At 55.6% G+C, this 20,229-nt stretch overlaps 1 protein-coding gene across 1 annotated transcript in view; it reads right to left on the reverse strand.

Moving 5' to 3' along the window:
- Positions 1-17,995, reverse strand: part of Ntsr1 (neurotensin receptor 1) — a 38,419-nt gene extending 20,424 nt beyond the window's left edge. The window contains exon 1 of the mRNA XM_004841020.3: positions 17,140-17,995. Within this exon, the coding sequence (XP_004841077.1) occupies positions 17,140-17,853 (714 nt within the window). The 5' untranslated portion in view covers positions 17,854-17,995. The remainder of the gene's footprint in view (positions 1-17,139) is intronic.
- Between the last annotated feature and the right edge of the window lie 2,234 nt (positions 17,996-20,229).

Consider the following 20,229-nt stretch of genomic DNA (forward strand, 5'->3'; position numbering starts at 1 on the left):
CCTTCGAGTGCCATGGGCTTTAGGCAACCCTGGAACCAGTGAGACCTGGCCTGGTTTGCTGTCCCCCGAGCTGAGCACAAGCTGACAGCCAGGTGCCGGGCTGGCTCCATGCAGCCGCAGCTCAGGGGAGGCCCACAGAACAGACCTGGGCCTCGCCTCTCTGCTCTGCCCCACCGGCGCACCCACACCTCCTGCCCTGGTGATGGCTGCCACCCCGGCCCTCTGGGGACTCCCGAAATACAAGGGTGCGTCTGTGGTGATGCCATGGCCAGGCCACTGCCTGCAAGCTCTAGTCCAGGGTCCCCTCCAGCCATCTGGACACCCAGGTTCTGCGGGGCCACCTGCTGTGTCCGGGGCTCCAGCCTCCCAGGGGTTTCTGGTCAGATCCCAAAGGCCAGCTTTGCCACCTGACCCTGAGCTGACATGCTGCTGGTCAGAGGCTGCAGGCCCCCATGTCCTGGTGATGTCTCCCCTTAGAAATCTGCATCGCCTTGTTCTGGGGCTGGGGCCTCAGAGCCACTGATGAGAGACAGCCAGCCACGGACTGTCAGGGCCACTTCTGCTGAGCTCTGGCTGCTTTGTGCAGTTCAACAGTTGGCTCTGGACCAGCCATGCTGGAGGGACCCTGTCTCTGGGAAGGAAGCCGTGGCTCCAGGTGGTGACAGCCCTGTTTATTCTCAGTATTCACTGCTTCTGAGCTCTGGAGCTTGGATCCATCTGTTCCCCACAGAAACCAGGTCCCCAGTTAGAACTCAGAGGTACAGACACACACACAGGATCAGAGCATCTGAACAGTGCTCGGCAGGGCGGCAGAAAGCTGGCTCGGCGGTGGGTGTCTCGCTATTCATGCAGAATAGCCATGGTGACTCCCAAGCAAAACAATGACAGAGAAAGCCCTCATCATTCGTGAAGTGCTTCTGTGTTGCAAAGGCCTGCAGGTGCACAAGATGCCTGGTTTTCCAGGGAAACTTCAGACAGGTGGCAGGAAGTGGCTCCACATTATAGGGACGAGGCATGTGGAGTGGGGTCCCACAGGTGCCTCTCGAGTTTCCTTCTAAAGAGCCCATCCTGTAAGTTTTACTCCCCAACAGCGGCTATTTCTCAAGAAACCAAACCTCACTTATTTGCCATATTTATGGCTGCAACCTCAACAGAAGCCAGCTGCCCTGGTGGCTCCTGGGACCTGGAGCAGCCCGGGAGATCCACCTCCTCAGATCCCGTGCCTGGGCTTTAACTGTGGTTTTCACAAGGTGATCCAGCTGACAGTGTGGGGAAGAGCAGCAGAGAGCAGGCCCCAGGGCCGCCGGTCTGCCCTGTGAATCAGCTACAAAGGTCAAGAGGAACTCTATTAAGACTCCGCAGAGGCTCCGAGGATGGGATCGGGCAGGACCGGGCCCTGCTGTCCATCACGGGGCTCACTCTGGCTGGGATGGTGCTGCTGCAGCCCGAGGCCGCCTGGCCCCCGGCAGGCCCTAGGCCAAGGCAGGTCAAGCTCGTCCACCCTACTCCACTGCCTCAGTCCCGGGACAGACAGGGCAGTGGACCCTCCTTCTGGGGAGCCAGGGCTAGGAGGGGGACAGGTGGAGTCTGGAAGCACGAGGAGAGCCTCTGCCCCAGCCAGGTCCAGCTGCCCTCCACCTGCTCCTGGGGCCTGAGGGTGCACAGAGCTGGGACACCCAACCATAGCCTGGCCTCCTCGTTCCTTTGGGCTTCGCCAGGCCACTGGCTGTCACAGTGCCTCTGCTGACCAGGCCAGCCAGGCTGCTCTGAGAAGCGCTTCAGTCATGAGCAGCTTCGCTGGTGAGAGCCCCGAGGTCTCAAAATGCACACAGCAGGGCTGGGCACCTCGGGACAGAGGGGACACAGCAGGTGGGGGCCTGGGATGAGGGGAGCAGACAGACACTGCCCACCTGTGTCCAGGCCGAAGGTACAGCCAGCACCTGCAGCTCGGCAGGAAGGTGAGGCTGCTGCATGGCTCCATGGTGCCCACGGGGTGACGAGACTGAGAGAGCAGTTCATGTTCTGCCTGACTGCTGCCCCTCCCTCCCTCCTTCAGGGAGGCCTGGGTGACACCAGTGGCAGGCCCAGCTTGGCTGCCCTCGAGAGCTGTTCTAGACCACACATTAGAAGTTGGAGTGGGTGCTTAGGGTCTACACCCCACTCGAGATCTACACCTGGCCCTGTTCCTTCTCCCTTGAAGTTCTCACTGGCTCTGCACCAGCACCCGAGAGGCCAGGCATATGCTCAGGGAGACCAGTGTCCCTACCCATGTCCTGGGCCCAGTGAGGCCTGGCAGGTGGCTGGCTGTGAGTGGCCATGTACCAGGCAGAGGAGACCCTGCTCCGTTTTCCCTCTCTCCCCTTGAGTGTGCTGTAGCGGGGTGACCTGGGGCCCCCAAAAGATAAATGGCTGGGGCCTGAACTTCCTTGGGGAAGTGCCCTTGCAGACGTCACTGGAGTTGCAATAGGGTCTGGGTGACAACATCCTGCTGTGGGAGCCCTACCTGTGCTGATAAGCGTCCTTAGAAGACACAGGCACTCAGTGGAGCCAAGGGAGGTGGGGCTGGAGGATGCACCACCGCACCAAGGACCCCTGAGCCCCTGTGAGCCCGAAGAGCAAGAAGGCGCCTCCCTCGGGTCCTCACAGGGAGCACAGACCTCGGCAACACCTCGAGTTTGGACTTCCAGACTCCAGAGCTGTGACAGGAGAAACGTCCATGTTTGGAGCCACCACCCAGCGTTTTGATAGGGCAGCTGCGGAGGAGACTTCTGCAGACTCTCCAGGGTTTCTGTGGCTCTTTGTGACAGGCACGGAAGGTGTTTGGGGTGAAAGCTTTTCAAAATACCAGTCTCCGCCCCTGCTGGCTTTAACTGGAAACTTTCTGAATATGCCCTAGCTGATCTGACACAAATGCAGCGTTTTGGGGTTTTTTGTTTTTTCACGGTACCGGGGATCAAACTCAGATGCCTTGCACTTGGGAGGCAGGCGAGGCGCCAGTGAGCTACATCCCTGACCCAAATGCAGGTATTTTTAATACGCTAGATGAGTTCCTTTTAAATAAGCTGCGGGAAAATTAATCTCAGGAAGCCAAATGGGTGTTAAGCTGCCTTGGAGCCCTGCAGTTGATGACAGGGGTCCTCAGGGGGCCTTGGGGCTCCAGGTGCTGTCTCTTCAGCTCAGTGCCATCCCAACCCCAGGCCACGGCCCAGGTCTGACTGGGCCTGGAGTCCATTCCCAGGCTTTTGGGCCTCAGAGTGAGAGGCCCCTGCTTGGGTCAGAACTGTGGCCCCATCTGCTCCACCTCTTCAAGTGCAGCCCAGCCCAGGTGGTGGCCATGGTACCCGAGAGCACATCCACCTTGGCGAGCTACATCTTGGGCTGGGCAGAACCTGGGACTCTCGAATGTGGGGACAGAGGCGCCCTCAGGGGTGGCCGTCCCTCCCTCCCTGCCTCCCAGGAGCATGGCCGCCGCGGACACAGTGCCCCTTCGCCCTACTCCAGGGCTCGCCTGGCTCCTTCTCATCGTGGCTCCTACAGTGGGGCCTCTCCTTCCCAGCCGCTGCAGGAAGAATCCCTGGAGACCACGTAGTGAGCAGTGTGGCTCTCTGGGGCCAACTCTGAAGAAATCTGAATGTTTCTTCCTGGTGTGTCCTGTTCCCCTGGTCCCCACCTATCAGGGGAGGAGGGAAATACAGGGCGATGTCTTGGGAATCCACATACTGACAACAGTCAGAGGGGAGCCCCGAGGGGCTCTGAACTGGAAAGATCCCTCATACACACTTTCGTCCGTGCTTCAAGGGTGCCTGGGCAGGGCCAGCAGCTGTGAGGGTCCAGGGGCGCTGCGTGATGGAGTCAGCCCAGATGCGACAGCTCCTCTGTCCTCTCCAGGCAATAAATAGTGACCCTGACGGCCACTTCCTACTGTGCACATCCTGCTGGGCTCATGGCCCGAAGCAGACAGATTTACAAATGAGCCGGCCCTTGCCTGGCTCCAGACCAGCATGAAGGCCTGGACGGCCGACATTGGCTCCCGAATGACGTGGCCCAGACACACTCTGCACCCCTCCTTGACCTCTGGGGCTCGGGGCTGCATGGTCCTACCACACAACTGGGAATTACACTCCAGACAAGAGCGTCCCGGGCTGGGAGCAGCTACAGCTTCGTAATTTCCAAGCAAGGATTATCCCTAACCTTCCAGTCTCTCTGATCCTCAAGGGGGTGAAGGTGCAGTGACTTTTTAAACAAAATTCTTGTTTCTGCGTTACAGGAACACAAAGCTCTCTGAAGAATGTGCCTAACCTTTAAATATGTCAAAGGAGAGGTAGTGAAATTTACAATAAATTTACCTTTTAACAGACAATGGCTAAAAATGTTCAAGTCCAAATAATTCTGCTCTTTTTTTAGAAGCCTCAGTATAAGATTTACTCAAATAGAACAGCTACAGGACGACTGTCCTCAACACTGTTTCTGGGGTAATTGTTTTCTTTGTTGTATATTCTTTTGCAACATTGTTTTAATAATTCCTTTGAGCAGAAGTCTTTTATCTTAAGCTGTTTGAAAGTAGACAGTGTTTAAGATCTACAGAGGACTTTCATTTGAGGTACTGGACTAGCTCTCCTACTATAAACAGCCATAGAATCGCATGCAGTCCCTCAGGTGCTGCTTTCTGATGCTGAACAGCCTAAGAACTGAGCCCCCTGACAGCCAGGAGAGCACAGGTGAGCCCCTCTCAGCTGTCCCCCTGCCTGGCCGAGTGTTGCAGTGCAGGCAGGAGCTGGGGTCTGGGCTGGATGTGGCTGCTCAAGCTGACAAGGCAGAGCCTGGAGACAGGGCTGAGGGCTCTGCTGACCCCTGCCAGGGAGCCTCCTTAGCAGCCTGAGGGGCAGGCTATGGGCCATGTGCAGAAAGAGGCTACCCTCACTGCAGGGCAGTGAGCATTCCACAGAGTTGTGGGGAGTGGCCTGCTAACAAATGGAGCCTCCGGCAGAGAAGTCAGAAAGTCCATACCTTAGGAGCAAGGACCATGCCCTCAAGCGAGGTCTACTCTGGACCCACCCACCCTAAGAAATTGAAAGCAAACTCCAAAATCCACAAAGGCAACTGAGTACTGATGTTGAGTCCTTCTTGGGCATTCACTCAGTGAAGCACAAATCAATCCTGCATAACCCCAAGATGCTCAGCCTCCAACTAAACTGCCTGCCAAACCAGAATCTTCCTTGAAGGAAGATAACAGAATCCAAAGTCTGAGAAACCCAAAGTGTGAATAAGTTAAAGCATATGATAAAAGACAGATAATAGGAAACAGGGAGATAGATCTCTTGCAAATGGGAAGTGGGGCAAGAGGTGGAGGGAGAGGGGAAGGGGAAGGGGTTGTAAAAAGAATTAAGCTGTGTTATGTCCATGAACCAACCCTCCATGATGAATGTAATCACTGTACACTGCAGACAGGTAGTAATGAAAGTCCATAATGTCCAGTATGATCAAAATTAGCAGATATGCAAAAAAAGAGGAAAATGTGACACACACACCAGAAAACCCCCAAATCCTCAGCCAACTGAAGGAAATCTCAACACAAACTGGTGAGAAATGGAAGGTCCCAGGTGTGCAGCAATGTAGCACTGAGCCCTATCAGACGTGGTCACTAAGGGTACTTTGTCCTAGAGTAGTCACTAGAAGAACAAACACAAAAGTCAACAGAGGAAAGAAAATGAGATGAAGAGGGACCCCTGGAAACAGGGAGTGTGGGAGAAAATTGTAGAGAGGAGTGGGGTGTAAAGGGAATCCCCTAATTCTGTGCATGAGTCGGCACAAGCCTGGGGTTGCCTGTGAGTGACGCACGTGGGACACATCTAAAAGACCACAGTAAGTGTCTGAAAACCGGGTGATTGCTCGGATCTGAGCCTAATCCTGAATGATGTGTGCGTGAGGGAGAGCTGAACAGCCTGGTACAGACTGAAAAGCAGGACTGGCGTTGGAGCCCCCACCAAGAGACAGTGAGACAGAAGTGGCAGCTCTCCTGGGGCTGACGCCCACTCCGAGAGCAACACCACCAGTGTCCAGGGGACTCCAGACACCCCAGACACCACACCAGCACTCAATTTGTTCAGGAAGCAACCAAAATTACCACCGAAAGAGCCAGGAAAGTACAACTAACTCTAAAGAAAAAGACAATTGATAAATGCTGGCCTCGAGTGGTCCAGAGGAAGGAAGGACCAATGACTGTAAAGCAGGGAGCATGACCAAGCTGCCTGAGGTGGGGAGTCCTCCTGCCACAAACAGAAGGGTAAGAACTCTTAAGAGAGAAAAGGAAACTGTACTTAAAAAAAAAACCAATAAAAATGTTAGAAAGAATTATATCACACTATCAACCAAATGGACCTGTATAGAACAACCCGCCCAGCAATGGCAGAACAGCACATTCTGCCCACGTGTGCATTGTCCAGGGCCATCAAACAAGGATCAACACACTTAATGAGTTTACGTCACACATGCATGTTCTCTAAACATAATGGAATTAAGTGGAGAAATGGATAACAAAGCAACATCTGAAAAATATCTAAACCTTTGGAAATTAAGAAGCAAACTTCTAAATAACCAAAAGGGTCGAAGAAGGAGTCTCAAGAGAAATAAGAGAATATTTTAACTAAATAAGCATACAACACTTCAAAATCTTTGAGACACTGCCAAAGTGGTACTTAGGGTGAATTTTATAGTGTCCATGATTTGTATTAGGAAGAATAAATGTCTCAAATCAATAGTCTAAACTTCTACCTTGAGATCTAGTAAAAGAAGAAGACAGTAAACTCAAAGGAAGCAATAAAAGCAAATAAAGAAAGGAGTAGAAGTAAATACATTGAAGGCAGGAAGACAATATAGAAACTCAATAAAACCAAATGCTGGTTCTTCAGGAAGAATCAGTGATGTTGGCAAACTCCAGGTGAGAATGACTAAGGGAAAAAGCAAAAGGACCCAGGTGAGCAACATTAGGTGGAAAACGGAGATATGTCACAGGAGGATAACAAGCAAGTCCAGGCCCGAAGTCTGACAGCATAGATGCAGCCACCTTCCCTTAGAAGGCACAGATCTCCAAAACATCCTCAAAAAGAAGTGCACATCAACCCCCGGTACCAAAAACAAAAAAAGAAATGCACAGCTTGAATACTCTTTTATCTTTTTGTTTTTTGGTACCGGGGATCGAACTCGGGAACTTGAGCTTGCGAGGCAGGCGCCAGAACCACTGAGCTAAATCCCCGGCCCATCTTTTATTTTGAAAGGAATTGAAATCATAGAAACCATCGAAGAAAACTCCCGGCCCAGGTGATTTTGCTGAAGAATCCTTTTAAAGTAAAAATAATACCAATTTTACACAGCCTCTTCCAGAAAACATGACAGGAGCAAAACCTTCCCAGCTCATTTTATGAGGCTGTTATTACCTGATACCATAACCAGACAAAGACATCACAAGGGGAAAAGCTACCTCAGAACAGCATTCCTCATGAACACAGGGGCAGAAATTCTCGTGAAATATCAGCACATCATCTCCAGCTGATACATGACCAAATGAGTTTATCCTAGCAATATGAGGGGGTTAAACATTAAAAACTCAACCAATGTCTTTCACGTGTATGAGGGACTTAGGGTAGCCAAGTTCACAGAGACAGAAACCAGCATGGTGGCTTCCGGGGTGGGGAGGACAGGTGAGCAGGGGTCCATGCTTCTGTGTGAGACGCCAGGAAGCTCAGGAGACAGGTGGAGAGAGTGGTCACATGACACGGGGACTATGCTTCCTGCTCCTAAACTGCGCACCTAAAATGGCTCAAGTGATAAACTTTATATTTTGTACATTTTTCCACAATAAAATTAAGCAACATCATTCATCACATTCATCACATATAACGCATCACATTAATGAAAAAGTCACTTCATCCTTTCAGTGGACACATATACATCACTGCACAAAACTCAACAGCTGTTCATGATTTTTAAAATGCTTCCAGGAACTAGGAACAGAAAGGAACTTTATTGACCTGACAAAGAACACCTGGTAAAAATGAACTATAATCTTCATAGTTAAGAAGACTACAGATTTTCTCTGTACGATCAGGAGGAGTAAGACAAAGAGGTCTGCTCTTGTCACTTCTGTTCACCACTGCAGTGGAAGTCACAGCCTAAGGAATGAAGCAAGGAAACAGAAAGTGTGTGGCCGGGGAAGATGGAATGAACGCTCTCTACTCACAGGCCGGGTGGCTGTCACCGGTGATAATACCAAGGAACCTACAAAAGTCCTCTATGGGCTGGGGATTTAGCGCAGTGGCACCGTGCCTGCCTCACAAGTGCACAAGGTCCTGAGTTCAATCCCCAGCACCAGAAAAAAAAAAATCCCCTAGAATTAACAAGTGTGTTTGTGGTGGGTGCAAGATACAGGTCAATATACAGAATCAATGAGATTTGTTACGTTACCCATGAATATTAGAAATAGAAAAAAAATTGAAAAGGAACCACATACAGTAGCCCCAAATATATGAACATATAACTATAAATCTAAGAATACCCACAGGATCTATGCACTGAAAACTACTACTGATGAAAGAAATCAAAGAAGAGCAAAATAAATATACAGAAGTGTCGTACTCATGACTGGGAGGCTCCGTGTTAAGATGAAATCTCCCCTACACATTAACACAACCTAGTCAAAAATCCCAGCAGGATATTTGCAGACATCGACAAGCTGATTCTAAAATTATGTGGCGAGGTAAGGATCTAAGATGGCCAAGACAATTTGGAAAAAAAGAACAACATTGGAAGATGTAGGCTACTTGAAGACTTTCTATAAAGCTGTGGGAATCAAGAGAGTGGGATTGGGGGCACCAGGGACACAGGCTGCAAGAGGCAACGGGTGTCTGGTCAGACCGCTTGCTGGAGTCCTGCTGGCGGACCCACGAGGTGCACGGGAACTTCAACAGAGAAAAGGCCATCCCTTCACGAGGGGTGCCCGGACGCTGGATGTCACTGCGCAAAGTCTATACCTCAGTCCATAGAAAAATTAACTCATAAATATAAAACTGTAAAACTTCTAGAGGATAACATAGATGTTTCTGCAACCTCGGGCTGGGCACTAAGATTTTAGACACAACACCAAGATACATGAAATGTTTATAAGTCAGACTTGATCAAAATGATGAGCTTACAACATCAGGAGAAGGCAGAGGCAAGATACAGACAAGCAAATCACAACCCTGATGAAGAAATTGTGTGCAGAGTGTGTAAGAATCCCTCAAAAATGGACATTAAGAAAATCACCACAGGTACAATTGAGCCAAGGACTGCAGCAGACACCTCACCAAATGTCAAACCCTCTACAAATTCTTAACGTCATGAATCAGGGAAATGCAAATTAAAACTGCAACAAGATTCCACACATACCCATCAGCATGGAAAAATGAGAGCAAAACCAACCAAGAGACTGACAATGGCGAGTTCTGGCCAGGATGCGGAGACCTGGACTTCCGCATCCGGGTGCATATTCAGGCTCACACATTTCCGCGGAAACGCGGTAAGAGCCAAACGGAGACTTCCTGGGGAACCCCGCAGCAGGACTCCTCAGTATTTACTTTATTTTTTGTTTTGTTTTGTTTTTTGTTTTTTTCCGGTACCGGGTATCAAACTCGGGACTTTGCGCTTGCCAGGCAGATGCAGTGCCACTGAGCTACATCCCCAGCCCCAGTGTTTATTGAAAATAAGTGAAAATACACGCTCACACAAAATGCTGCTCGTGAATATTTGTAGCTGTTCTGTCCATAATTGCTCAGAGCTGGAAATGTCCCAAATGCTCTTAGTGGGCAAGCGGCGGACCAGGACGCGGTGCCTCCACGAAGTGGAAGCTGGCTTGCCGTGGAGAGGGCTGCTCTGTCGGCAAAGGCAGCAGTACAGGCTGAGCTCAGGTGCGTGGTGTAAGCAGGGCTTCGAACTCAAGAGGCCGCATCCCCATGGCCCGTGTGCCATCCTGGAAAAGGCTGCTGCCGGGAGGCAGTGGTTGCTAGGTGCTGGGAGAGGGAGGTTGGCAACAGAGCCATGGCCAGTGCTGGGGACAGGACTGAACCCTCCGCAGGAAGTGGGGCGACATGGCTCCACACAAACGCCGGAACTCACAGAGCAAAACTGAATGTTACTGCTGTCGACTGATAAATGAGCTTATGAGCTTATTTCCTTTAAAAGAAAAAAGGGAGAAAGAAAGAAGGAAGGATCTACTATCTGCACCCTGCTTGCTGCCTCTGGCCCCGGCCCCATGTAAGTCACCTTGGTCACATTCTTAGAACACGGCAGCAGCTTCCCAGTGTTCCAACTCCCACAGCGCATTCCCAGCCAGGAGTCAGAATGACCCCCTAAAACAGGGCCCCACTAGCTGCCCCACCTGGCAGGCTGCCCTTCGGGCACAGCCCTGTTCTCAGCTTCCTTGCCATCCCTCAGATACGCCTGACAGCCCTGCCCCACGACCTTTGCACACCCTAGCCCCTGTTGGAGTCCTCCTGCCCAGACACAGGTGGACAGGCTCCCCGAGAGCCTCCCGAGCCACTCCTGTCCCTACCAGTACGAGGTGCTGCAGATACCGGCCCAGGGCCCACCCAGGCAGCAGATGCTTCTAAAGGAAGGGGACAGATGCTGCCCACTGGCCATGGCTCCCTGACCAGGGGCATCACAGGTGGTCGACGGCAGTGCCCCCAACTCCAGTGTGAGGAGCCCCTGTGGGGGGAAATCAGCACTGTCCTTCTCCTGAAGTGACACGGAGGACACTGTCCTGTAGATGCTGCCTGCCGTGCTGGGCAGTGAGCCCTTCTGAGGCCCCGGGCACTACACAAGCATTTTACGGGAATTAACTCAGGACCACAGAGTCCTCATTTCCTCCAGTTGGCAGGCAAGGAAACTGAGGCATGGAAGGTCATGCCGCCTCCCAGCATCCTGCAGCCGACTGTGATGAGCTGGGCCTGACCCCCATGAGGAGCTGCTGCTCTGGCCCCCGGGATAAACCCCAAACCTCCCTTCCCCAGCTGCTGGAGTGCTTGCTGGCTGGGTCTCCGACTTCCCTCTGCCTGACTGTCTTCCAGACCCACCCTGGTACTGAAGAAGCAGCCCAGGGCACACAGCCTTGACGCAGCCTGGGGTGGGGGGGACAGCCCGACTCGAAGCCCTCGACCCCACGCCCGCTCCAGGTGCCGGCTGCGGACAGCAATGAGGCAGGCAGGGCTCAGCCAGGGGCTTCTGACCCCTGGTCTCCTTGGGTCCCTCGGGCCACTGCGCCTCTGTGGCCATCAGGGCAGAAGGACCATGAAGTCTACAAAGACCTGCAGAGCGAGGACTTCGACAGCCTAAACAGCTGTCAGTGGGCGAAATGTGAGAGCTGTCACTCATTTCAGACTCACAGGATGCAACCTGAGGCGTTTCCATAGCCGCTGGTCCCAGCGCCCCACCACTGCCTGGCACAGGATGCTCCCACCCGAAGCCCCAGGCCTCAGGCCCCCCATCTGCTTCCTGTCCCTGCGGCTTTGCCTCTTCAGATTGTCACTTAATTGGAATCCACAGCAGCCTCTGAGACTGCTCTCAGCGTGAAATGTTCCTCTGTGAACCTGCATCCTAACGAGGCCTGAGGAGAGGGCTGCGGTTTCCTGCATGCGGGTCGCCAAGTCCACAGAGACAGCAGGAGCGGTGGGTAGGTGTCGTGTCTGACGGGGACGGTGTCCAGCTGGGAAGGTGGTGGCGGCTGTGGGACAGTGTGACTGTACCCGATACCGTGGTGCTGTGCTGTCACCACAGCTTCAGTGGCGAGTCTGATCTTACATGGGATTCATCGCAATGAACGGAGCTTGACATTTTTCTTTTCTTAAGCACAGACAACTAATAACCATATGCAACCGTATTTCTGTGGTTGGGGAAAAGTGCAGGCAGCCTGGGCTCCTGACCCTGGCACACAGGTCTGACATGCCCACTGTGCCCTCCGAATTCTGCGTGGTCCGGGACCTCGCCATGCCGCTTGGACCCACAGGAGATCTGCAGCCTCCTCAGGTCTTTGCAGCTGGCATCTCAGGGCCTTTTGGTGCAACTTACTGAGAAAATAATGCAAGGCCCTCTGCTCAAACAGGAACAATTCCTGGCCTCTGTCCCTAGGTCTCGAGGCCTCATCTGGGAGTGACCTGCTCACAGGGCCGCTTGACTTGCAGCAGCCGGAGCCTCAGGATACACTTTGTCCTTGGAGAGGAAATGTCCACAGAGCATCATGGTCTGGATGCAGGACCAGTCCAGGGGAGTCCTAGCACTTGGTACCCCCATGAGCTGCACACACACAACCCTGAGCTGCCTGGGACGGGTCACTCCTCAGGACTGCACGCCCAGCCGGAGCCAGCCCTGCCAGCCCCGGGGCCTGCCTGCTCCCTTGCTCTCCATCCATCTCACCTCAGGGACTGACCCTTGTCCCCAAGGGAATTGCTGAGGGTCAGACTGGTCACCCCAGTCACGCATCTCCAGGTTCCTCCTCTCTCCAGACGCACGGTGTGTGTGGGTGGCTGTGCCCCCACTTCCTCTTCTGGAGGTGGCTGCACACCCTCACCCTCTCGCTCCCACCTGCCCAGCTGCCAGGTCAGGGCCAGCACCCACATGGCCAAGCCTACTTCCTTCCTGTGGGTGAGGCCCCACCTCCTCCTGGAAGCCTGTCCTGGTCCCGCTCCACTCCTCAGTCACTTCCACTGTTCTTAACCACAGTCCAAATTCTGAGCGCTGATTTCATAGGCTAAATTCTGTATCCCCCGTCCATCCATCCATCCATTCTCTCTCTCTCCTTCCTATCTTCTTATCTTTCTGTTTGTTTGAGCTAGGGTCTCTCTGTGTTGCCAAAATGGATTCCACTGATCCTCCTGCTTCAGCTTCCCAAGTGCTGGGACTAAAGGAGTGTCCCATCATGCCTGGCTCTAAAAACTTTGAGCATGGAAAATGTCGAACAAATACCAGACAATTCAATAGCTGATTTTCACCATTATTGACTCTGGCCAGTCTTACTCCACTCATTCCCCATCTGCATCCCTTTCCCCAGATCACAGTTCTGGAGTCCGAGAAGCCGGGTCATTTGTCTGTAAATATTGCCATACATATCTCTAAGAGATAAGAGCCATTTTAGAAACCATGTCTACAATAACTGCATGACAAGAACAACCTCACAGGCTTGTGCCCCGCCGAGCTGTCCACCTGGTCTGCTGTCCAGCCTGCCTGCCACCTCTCCTGCCTTCGCTGCACTCTCAGTGGCCCCATGGCGTGGGTCTTGCTGGCACCCTAATGGTATGAGCCATCCCAGGATTCTGTCCCCAACATGCTGGGAGCTGGGGCTGCATCAGGGGCTCCACTGGGTTCAGATTCAATCTTCTGAGCTGAGACTTGTGGGGGCTGTGGTCATCCCTGCTGTGTCCTCCAGGCCTCAGCCACACCCACTGCCATCAGGGTTGCCCGAGGATGGCACCCCAGTGCCTCGCCCTCCTGCCTTCTTCACTTGCTGAGCGGATGGGCACCATTCACACACCAAAGGCAGGAGCAAGCTCAGCTTCCCGTCTCCGGAGGGGCCTAGGCTTTTCAGGCGGGAGGAAGGCCGGCCCCTCTCCCCTGCCAGGTGCACTGAACCTCCTGCGGTCCATGTGAGGAAGCATGGCCAGCCACACCGCATGCCCCACGTCCTGCCCCATGAGGGGTCAGGACCACCTCTGGCTCCTCGGGGTTCTCTCTGTCCCTGTAGGAGCCTGCTCCCTGTGCAACTCTCTAACTTGAAAATATTCCAAAGTGCAGAAAAGTCGCACGGACAGTACAAAGGCCCCTCTCCCTTTTGGCCAGACCTTGCTTCTGCCCCTCTGTGTGCCCACCTGTCAGCCCCATGTTTGTCACCCGCTCTCCCTGGAGTCAGCCACATTTTTCACTGACCCGTCTGACAGTCAGGTGCAGACTTCCTGCTCCTCTGCTGCTTGCTCGTGTTTCCTGACACAGAGGATGCCACCCACGGAGGGGTCGTTGGGCATGGCCCAGGCACCGGACAGAGATACCAAGAAAATGGCCTGGGTCTGACTTATTAGAACCAGTTTCCTTGCTTGTGGAAACAGGTCTCAGCTGCCTGTCTCTCCCGGAACCTGGCCGGTCTTAGGGACCTCCGCGAGGTCCATCTGACCCCAGCCCCAGGCACACCTTCCCTCATCTGGCAAAGTCAGCTCCAGTCCTATCAAGGAGCAGTTCTGCTAGCACTAAGTGGGAAAGAGGATTCCCGAGGCGCAGACCAAGGTGGCAGGGCCCGGAACAGTCCTCGGCTGCATGTGTCTCTGTGTATTCGTGTGCTATTCTGTTTTTGTCTGGATGTGCTTATGTGTGCTCTGAGAAGCTCCTTCATGTGTATGGACACCTGTGTGTGAGCACGCGATATCCCGCAGCCTCACAACATTGGGTTGGAGGTGGTCAGGGGCTCCTGGGTCCCAGGTAAACAAGAGGCAGACAGCGTGTGTGGCTGGAGTCCATGCTGCACCCGGTGTGGCCCTGCAGCTCAGAGCTGTGGCCATGGTGTGTCTGCCCTGGGGACTGGCAGGGATATTAGTGGGTCCTGGGTTGGGGCTGGGGGGCCACTGGGGTGCAACAAAGCTTTGCCTTGGTCAGATCTGAGTCAGACATGCAAATCCCCAGCCTCTGCCACCGTCGGGCCCTGAGCTTGCCACGCATAGGGAACACAGGACTCAGATGAGCCAGTCTGGGCCACCTGAGGTCAGAGCAGGGGGCTGGCCCAGGCGGAAACAGAACCACATCGGATTCCAGGCTGCTCTACATGGCAGAGCCACGTGACAGGCCTAGGGGAGCCCAGGGCACCGACCACCCCCAAGCTCCTGGATCCTGCTTTGGGGGAAGCCTGGACACCTGGTTCTGGCTGCTGCCCTGCCGCCCCACCCCACACACCCCACGCCCAGTCCACACACTGAAATCCCTGGCTCTCTTCCACATTGACAATTTTAGGTTGCTCAGAAACTTTACCACCAACTTCCAGCTCCTTTCTAAACACAACTTTTGTTTCCAAGCACCAGGATAGATTCTCCCTCCCCGGGGACACTCGGGCTAGGAGAAGCTCCCTGTTTTGGAAGAAGGGATCATTTTGTTGGCCAGCGGCTCAACACTTCCAAACGTGGAGTGTGGCCTGCTCAGGCCAGATGTGGGAAAGCAGTGGACATCTGCCCAGATCTGCCACAGGCAGACCAGAAGCTCACACGGGCACCACACCCGGCCCCCACCAGCAGCTCCTAAAATGGCAGATGGCAGTCCAAGAGGGAGGAGAGGGCCTAGGGCTCTCCTGAGGGATGTTCTGCCCAAGCACACAGAGTAGCTTGTGTCAGGGAAGCCTGGTCAGGGCTGCTGGCATCCTGTAATCAGTCACTCCAACAATTGAAAGAAAAATGGAAGCTACGTTTTACAAGGGCACAAAGAGGGCCAGCAAAGGGTTGGTATATCTTGGGCCGCACTGCATCTGCTACAGAAAGGGAGCTTGTCCCAGGGTGGGTGTTCAACAGACACTCTTGGGGGTTGAATGGCTGAGACCTGACCAAATCGGCCTTGAGGCTGCTGGGCAGAGACCAGACACAGGGCGCTCTGGGAGGTGAAGGGATGTCACCTAGAGGTCCAGCGTCAGGAGTCAGGGGAGAGGGACGCCGTCAGGGCTGAGACTGGGCTGTCCTCCCCTGCCCCCCAACTCTGTTGCTGTGGATGTTGGAAAAGCCACACTGTGCCCTGTCTGAGAGGAGCTGGCTCCTTAGGGGCTGTGGCCCATCAACCTCTAGGTCCATGTGAGGCAGGAGGAGTGGCTCCTCCCCACCCCAAACTTGGGCCAGAGAGTCCCTTCCCAGGCAAAGATGATCAAAGACAGGAGCTTGGGCAAAGAAAAATGAGACCTCAAAGGGAGCAGGGAAAGTAATTTCTCACTCTGTTTACCACACATGGAGCCCTGTTTGCTTCTGCCTGCGAGCGGGGAGGGACTCTCACTGGAGAAGAGCAGCTCTGGCTCATGCCCCTGCTACGAGCCTGCTCAGGGGACGCCTGCTCAGGGGACACCTGCAGCCCAGGTTCCATGTGCAGGCTGGCAGGCACTCGGTGTATTTCTGCCCACCTCAGAGGACCCAGGGATTGGCAGGCAGATGACAGCCCCTCCCCAGCATGGTCACCTCCCCATCACAGCATCCCGTCAGGCTGAGGATCCTAGGAGAATGCAGGATTCTGCTGCTGCCCCCCCCCCCGCTAGTCTGGTACAGCGCAGAAGGCCCTACCCAGGCCCTTTGACGCTCTACTGCCTTTACCACCCTGGGCTGCGGGAAACCCTATAGCCTCAAGGCTGCCCAGGTCCTAGGGCCAAGACACTCTTCAGTATGCCATTTCCGCCCCGCTTTCCCATGGACACCCTCCTCCAACCTTGGGTCCCTAGCCTTAGTGGCTCCCTCCAGTGTGACCCCATCATGCCAGGTGCCTTGGCCGAGTGACTCCCACCAGGGCTCCCAGGACACCACTCAGATGCAGCCCAAGCTCGCCACACCCTCCTCACGCAGACACCTCAGGCTTCCCTGAGAAGCTCTGCTACCAGCAGCAGTGACGAGGCTCTGTGAGGGTCCCGTGCCCAGGAACCTGCAAACCTCCCCACCGTCTCTCTTGAGCATCTCACCTTCTTAGGCCAGTGTCTGATCACCTTGCTTCACAGGTGAGAAAACTGGCTAAACCAGGAACCAAGATGGCAGCTGATCCCAGGTTTGGGGTGGGGCAGACAGCCAGGGGCTCTGGAAAGCCACATCGGGGGCTCTGCTGCAGAGGACAGGAGAGTAGCCTCTGGGGGCACAAAGCCCTCTGAGAAGCTCGTGGAGAGACTGCTCCCTTGGAGAGCGCTCAGGCTCGCACTGGGCCCCAGGGAGCTGGCTGCTCACAGCTCTGGTGCCCTGTAGTAGCAGCATGGGGACCGACCTGGAGTGAGTGCCCTTCCACCACCACAAGTGCCCTCCCAGTGACCTCTCTCCTCCCCTGGGCACCGTGGGGCACCCCCTGGGGGGTGAGGGGGAGGGAAGAGCCCCATCCTGCCGCCCTTCACCCTGGAAGAGCCCTCACCTGGATGACGACTTTGACGGTGGCTGTGTCCACGGTGGGCGTGCACACCAGGCCCCCAGGGTGCTGGCCGTCTGCGCTTCGGTTCTGCTGGCCCATGGTGAAGAGCATGGGCACTGCCAGCAGCCCCGAGGCCAGCCAGATGGCACTGATGAACCTCTTGGTGCGGCTGCGGGACATGAGGGTCTTGGCTTTGAAGGGGTGACAGATGGCCAGGTAGCGCTCCACACTCAAGCTGGCCACGTTGAGGGCGGTGGCGTAGGTGCAGGCATCGCGCAGGAAGTAGTAGCCGCGGCAGACGGCGTCCCCAAAGGCCCAGGGGTGGTGCACCCAGATGAAGTTGTACAGCTCCACCGGCATGGCGAGCAGCAGGATGAGCAGGTCGGAGAGCGCCAGGCTGCCCAGGTGGTAGTGCACGGTGCTCTGCAGGCCTTGCAGCGACTTCTTGCGGGCCAGTGTGAAAGCAGTCACCGCGTTGCCCACCGTGCCCACCACGAAGAGCGCCAGGTACACCGTGGTCACCAGCACCTTGGAGTAGACGTCGGTGTGCACGTCCAGCTCGCTGCTGGGCGCGTCCAGGACGGGCTCCGACGCGTTGGCCGAGCCGTTACCGAAGCCCGGGGCCAGGAGCGCCGCCTCCAGCCCGGACTGCGCGGGCGGCAAGGGGTGCACGCTCCGTGAGCCGGGGGCGCCGGGCGTGGAGCTGTTCAGGCTCATGGTGGGCGCTGGCCCGGCTCCGTCCGCGTCTCCGGTGCTAGAAGTCGGGGCGAGGGTGGGGTCGCCTCAGGCGGTGGCGGCGAGGAGGAGCCGAGGGGAGGGCGCCGAGGCGAGGCCGCGCCGTCCAGCGTCCAGCGGGAGCGCCGACCCGGGCCGCCCGCCCGCCCGCCCGCCCGCCACGCTCAGGCTCGGTTCCGGCTCTGGCTCCGGCTCCAGACTCCGCAGCCCCGCGCCGCCCGAGCTCAGCGCCGCCGCGATCTCCAGACCTTGCGGTTCCCGGCTCCGGGCGCACGCACGGCTCTCGCGCCTCCCGGCCCGGCGGCTGCGCGGCGCGCACGGCAGTGGAGGCGGCGGCGCCCCGGCGCGGTCCTCGCCGCTCCCAGGACCTTCGCACGGCCCAGCCGCTCCCGCCCCCCAGCTCGTGAGGGACTGAGGCCGCGATGGGAGGGCGGGAGGCTCCTGGGACTCCCACAGCTGGCTGCCCCCACCCCCTGGGTGCCCGCGGAGCGCCGGGAGCTGAGCGCCCAGGCAGACGCTCGCTCGCGAGCCGGGCGAGTCTAGGAGGGGCCGAGGAGGGGAAGCAGAGCGCGGGCAGACAAAGGAACCCCTTCCTCCTCCTCTTCCCCTCCCCCTCCTTGCCGCTGTGCTGGCACCCAGGGTGGTGTTGTGCTGCCCAGGTATGAATGGACACCCCCTGGGTCTGGTCATCAGCAGTCTCAGAACCGGGGCGTGGGAGGGAATGGCCAGGCCCGTGTGTGATGGGTGGGAGGCCCTGTCCCAGTGGAAAGTGCTGCACCCTTGCCTCGCTCAGCTCCTCTGGGCTTCTCACAGGTCCCCGCCCTGGCCCAGGCCATTACAGGATGAGGTCTTTGAGCCTCCCCATGTCCTCTGACCCGCAGGGGTCCAGGCAAGAGCTGTGTCCAGCTGTGGCCTGCCCAGCGTCCCACCGCTGTCTCCCCATGGAGCCTTCCCCACCTCTGTTCCTGCTTCAGAGTGGATTCAGAGGTGTCCGGAGTCTGGAGGACCAGCTCAGGGGTCACAGCCCCAGAGGCAGGTCCCTGTCCCTGCATGGAAACCACTGGCTGGGCTGCTGTCCTGGGAACAGGAAACCTGAGCAGGGGGGAGGGGAGGGACCCCAAAGGTGAAGCCAGGAAACCCACCCAGACCATCAGCAGGGACAGGTTCAGGCCAATGAGCTTGTGGCTGACTGGGCCACATTTATTCTACTCTCACCTGTTCTGGGCTTGCCTGTCCAACCGACACAAGCCATTCTCATCAGGGAGTCTTAGCACACAAAAGCAAGCACTTAACCCTAAGCCTTCAAGGGAAACACAAGCAGTCCCTTAGCTGGAAGCCTGTACAGTGAGCCCAGGGGCCAACAGGGAAAGTTTGCATCGTGGCCCACAGTATTTGGGCAAGAGTCGTCATCTGTCTTCTGTGGAACAGGAGGTGAATCAAGCTCCCTCCTGGAGCAGGGCGGGGCTGACAGGCCTCCCTGGGAGGGAAGGTTGTTGCATGGATTGTGCAGACTGCAGGGAACGAGGTGACATGCCCAGTTCAAGGAAAGTTGGCTGGCTGGGAAACTCACCAGATTAGACTGGGTTTGTTCTCAGGAAACCACTGCTCACCGGCTAAGTAAGCAGGTCTGGGGCTGGGCCTGTGCATGCACACCACATCCATCATTCCCTGCCCTTGTAGTCCCTGACCACCGACTGACTGCCACCTGGTCACTTCTGTCAAGTGCCCCCTGGAGGAAGGCTCAGCCAAGGCCCGCCCTTTGCTAGCCAGGGCTGCAGCTGCACTGGAGAGGCCTCAGCAGAAATGAGCTCTCCTGGCTGCTTGATCTCACTGTTTGGTTTTCAAACCTCCGACCTTTCGACTAAGCTGGCCTTCTTTTCAAAGATTTCTTTTTGAGGTAGCCTAGGAGCTTAAAAAATCATAAATGGCAACTTAGCACAAATATTAAGACAAGGCATTTGCTTAAAACCACCTAGAAAATGTCACCTGATGGGCTTTGCTCTACTCAGAGTGGGTGATGGGCCCTAGCTGGGGGCTCCCTGGTGACTGCTCCTCCAGGCTGTTCTGGATCTTTCTTCCTGCCTTTACTGAGCCAGAGAGGCTCAGCAGCCGGAACCTTTTAATTCCAAGTTGTTTCCACTTTCCTTCCTTATTTCTCCAGACAGGAGCCCTCCCTAAACAGTCACCTCATCTATCCATCCTTCCTTCCTCTCTTTCTCTCTCTTTCTTCTGTAGCACTGGGGATCAAATCCAAGGTCTTACACGTGCTAGGTAAGTGCTCCACCAGTGAGCTGCTCTACCAGTGAGCCGCATCTCAGTCTCCAAAGAGCTGATTCTTGGGCCGGGGATTTAGCTCAG

Source organism: Heterocephalus glaber, unplaced genomic scaffold, assembly GCF_053883595.1.
Source record: "Heterocephalus glaber isolate CG9 unplaced genomic scaffold, H.glaber_assembly_v1.0 deba00001673, whole genome shotgun sequence".
NCBI lineage: Eukaryota > Metazoa > Chordata > Mammalia > Rodentia > Bathyergidae > Heterocephalus > Heterocephalus glaber.